Consider the following 3628-nt stretch of genomic DNA (forward strand, 5'->3'; position numbering starts at 1 on the left):
CACTGATCTCCTTCAGATTACACCGTCTACACAAGATGTAGTCTATCTGTGTGCTTCTACCTCCGCTCTTATAGGTCACTCTATGTTGCTGTCTCTTCTCAAAGAATGTATTCACTATCGCCATTTCCTTTTTTTTTGCTAAATCCACCACCACCTGTCCTTCTGCATTCCTCTCCTGGATACCAAACCTGCCCATCACCTCCTCATCCCCTCGGTTTCCTGCACCAACTTGACCATTGAAATCTGCACCAATGACAACTCTCTCATTTCCAGGGATGCTCATCATTACTTCATCAAGATCCAACCAGAACTTCTCCTTCTCTTCCAGCTCACATCCTATTTGTGGGGCATACCCACTAACAACATTGAACATCACACCCTCCATTTCTATCTTCAGACTCATCACTCTATCTGACCCTCGTTTTATCTCCACAACACTCCTAATAAACTCCTCCTTTAAGATAACTCCTACTCCATTTCTCTTCCCATCTCCACCATGATAGAACAACTTGAACCCTGCTCCTAAACTTCTAGCCTTGCTACCTTTCCACCTGGTCTCCTGGACACACAGTATGTCTACCTTTCTCCTCTGCATCATGTCCACTAACTCTCTACCCTTTCCTGTCATAGTTCCAATATTCAAAGTCCCAACTCTCAGTCCAACACTAGTGACTTTCCTCTTCTCTCTGTCCCTACCAACCCGCCTTCCTCCTCTCCATCTTCGACCAACAGTAGTCCAATTTCCACCGGCACCCTGTCGGTGAACAGCACCGATGGCGGTCGTTGTTAACCCGGGCCTCGACTGATCTGGTATGGATTTCAAAGGTCTGATTCACATATTTGATTTGGCAAGATTTTACATTGGATGCCCTTCCTGACACAACCCTCTGTATTTATCCGGGCTTGGGACAGGCACAATGAGACCCTGGCTTGGGCCCCCTCGTGGCTAAATCCCCGAAATGTTGCTCCGTATTTTTTGCTGTCACAACTCTGTCCTGGGCTGCACGGTGGCGCAGTGGTTAGCGCTCTCGTCTCACAGCGAGAAGGCCCCGGTTCGACTCCCGGCTGGGACCTTTCTGTGTGGAGTTTGCATGTTCTCCCCGTGCATGCGTGGGTTTTCACCGGGGCTTCCTCTCACCGTCCAAAATTATGCCTCATAGGTTGATTGGTGACTCTAAATTGCCCCTTGGTGTGAATGTGAGAATGAATGTGTGTGTGATTGAGGTCCTGCAACAGACTGCCGACCTGTCCAGGGTGTACCCCGCCTTCGCCGGTCAATAGCCGAGATAGGCTCCGGCACCCCCGCGACCCCGAAAGGGAAGAAGCGGACAAGAAGATGAATGAATGAACTCTGTCCTTTTAATGTCCATCTTGGTGTTATATTAACCCGGCCGCGCACAAACCGCAATGATTCATTTCTCTTTGATCATGTTCAGCACTTCAGTGCTTTGAAGCAGAAGCCACCCACAAGCAGCTCCCAAATCAGAGTCTCTGATTGGTCACAGCTCTGAGCTGCTGCGACTGTGCGTGAAAATCTTGAAATAGATTAAAGACTCAGCGCGCGCTCAATGCGTGCCCGATTTGTGCGTAGAGCTGATTTAAAAACTTGCGCAGCAACGCGCGCTCCAGACGTGTGCGTTTGATTGCACACCAACGTGGCCGCTGTGGAAGCAGCTTCAGTTAGCGCGCTGCTCTCAGCTCGGAAATGAAGGAGGAGCTGTTAATACAGACATTTGAAACTGAATAAAAATAGTTTTCTCTAGTCCAGAATTTCGCAGATATTTTCTCTTACCCCCCCCCCCCACGAATTTCTGCTGCAAATATCATTAGTTTTAGTTAATTTGCTCAAGTTAAACGTATATCTCCTTAAAATATTGTACTTTTATTATCATTAAAGAATAATTTTTAAAAAACTTCTAAATTATCTGTTTATTAATTTTTCTCTCTTTTTTTTAAGAATACTTCCAAAACTTCCAACACTGCTGAAGTGTGGTTTCTTCAGTTGTCTGTATCTGCTGTATGATCATTGTTATTTTATTTATTAATGATTGATTTTTTTAATTCATTTTTTAAAATTAATAATTAATTTATTTGATTCATTATTTTGTGTTAGAAGTAAAAAATGTCTGGAATGTTTTATCAGCGATTTTCTTGTGAAAATCCTGATGCGGCCCAGCCTCACCCAGACTCTGCCTCCAACGGCCCCCGGCTGAATTGAGTTTGAGACGCCTGATCTAGAAGATGTTTCTGTGCTTTCATTCTACTGTGATGAAGTATACATCCACGTACCACAGTCAATGTTAAAGATGACAGGTGGAGTTCTGATAAAAACAAAGGTTTCATTCTTGATCTCTCCAGTGCAGCTGTAGTCAGTGTAGGGCTCCAGAACAGACAGATTCATTAGTTTTCCAGGAAGTCTGGTTTCTGTAGGAAAAAAAATGTGTTTGCATTTTAATTAAACTTGGTCACATACAGAGATAATGATTTATTTACAAATGAATCAGACAGAAAACAAAAACCTCTTTAACCAAAACTAAAGAATTTTATACTAACGATCAATGAGGACATTTCTTTCTCTCTAAATTCTTTAAAGTAATTACTCTGCAGTTACATTCTTTATTTATATTGTCCGCTCACCTGAACAGGTGTACTCAACTGTTAATCTTTTACAGTTTGGAGGTAACTTTGGCTCAATCCTTACAGGAAGTTTTGTGGGTTTGGGCTCATCTATCTCAGCTGGATCTATGAAATCTAGATTAGAAGAAAAAATGACATGAAAAAATAGATCAGATTTAAAAATAAAATCACTTCAAATATAATGAGATCTCTTTTTACATACCGATTGTGATGTCTTTGGTGATTTTAATTGTTTCACAGCTTTTTGAGTTGAAATCAACAGTGAAACTTGAGCAAAAGTCCTCCTCCTTCAGTTTAAAACAGACAGATCCACCAGAAATCTCAATCTTATTTCTGTCTGGTGTTGACTGACAATTCCTGATGTCCCAATCACTTTGGTAACAAACATGTCCAGGGCGCTGTTTGCTGACTTTAATGTCATCAGGAGCTGAAACACACAAATAGTTTCTCAGTGTTACACACAATGTGTCTTAATCATTTAAAGACGTGAAGATACACAGCAGAACAATATAAAGTATTTGTACTCACCTGCAGATTCTGTGGTCACTTGATTTTCAGAATTCTGGCAGGAGATTTCTGTATCATTCCACTGAGCGTTGACAATGACTGTATAATCAGTACAGGGCTTCAGACCTGTGATGCTACAGGTCGAACTTTGATCACAGGACTGATTTTTGAAATTGTTTCTATCATTTAAAGAAATTTTGTATTGCTTGAAAATCTCATGATTCATCTGAAAATCGAGGCCAAACTTGATCTTTTTGACATTGTAGGAACCTGCAAAGACATTTTTATGGCAACATTACTAATAATATGTTTTATTCGACTTATTTTAGGATCAACTGAACAAAAAAGGTCAAAATATAAATATTTATTTTACATATAAAAAAGCAAAGTTTAGCAAAAAAAAGAAAATACTTTAAGTGGTACTCACACTGAGGGGGTGCTGGAGTCACTGGAGGACACAATTACATTGGATGAAAAGAAAGAA

At 41.1% G+C, this 3628-nt stretch overlaps 1 protein-coding gene across 1 annotated transcript in view; it reads right to left on the bottom strand.

Moving 5' to 3' along the window:
- Nucleotides 1–3628, bottom strand: part of LOC112150141 (receptor-type tyrosine-protein phosphatase C-like) — a 22724-nt gene that overhangs the window by 6200 nt on the left and 12896 nt on the right. Inside the window, exon 5 of the mRNA XM_036211742.1 lies at nucleotides 2290–2424. Coding sequence (XP_036067635.1) covers nucleotides 2290–2424 — 135 coding nt within the window. The remainder of the gene's footprint in view (nucleotides 1–2289; nucleotides 2425–3628) is intronic.

The sequence above is a fragment of the Oryzias melastigma genome, linkage group LG4 (assembly GCF_002922805.2).
Source record: "Oryzias melastigma strain HK-1 linkage group LG4, ASM292280v2, whole genome shotgun sequence".
In the NCBI taxonomy this organism is placed as follows: Eukaryota; Metazoa; Chordata; class Actinopteri; order Beloniformes; family Adrianichthyidae; genus Oryzias; species Oryzias melastigma.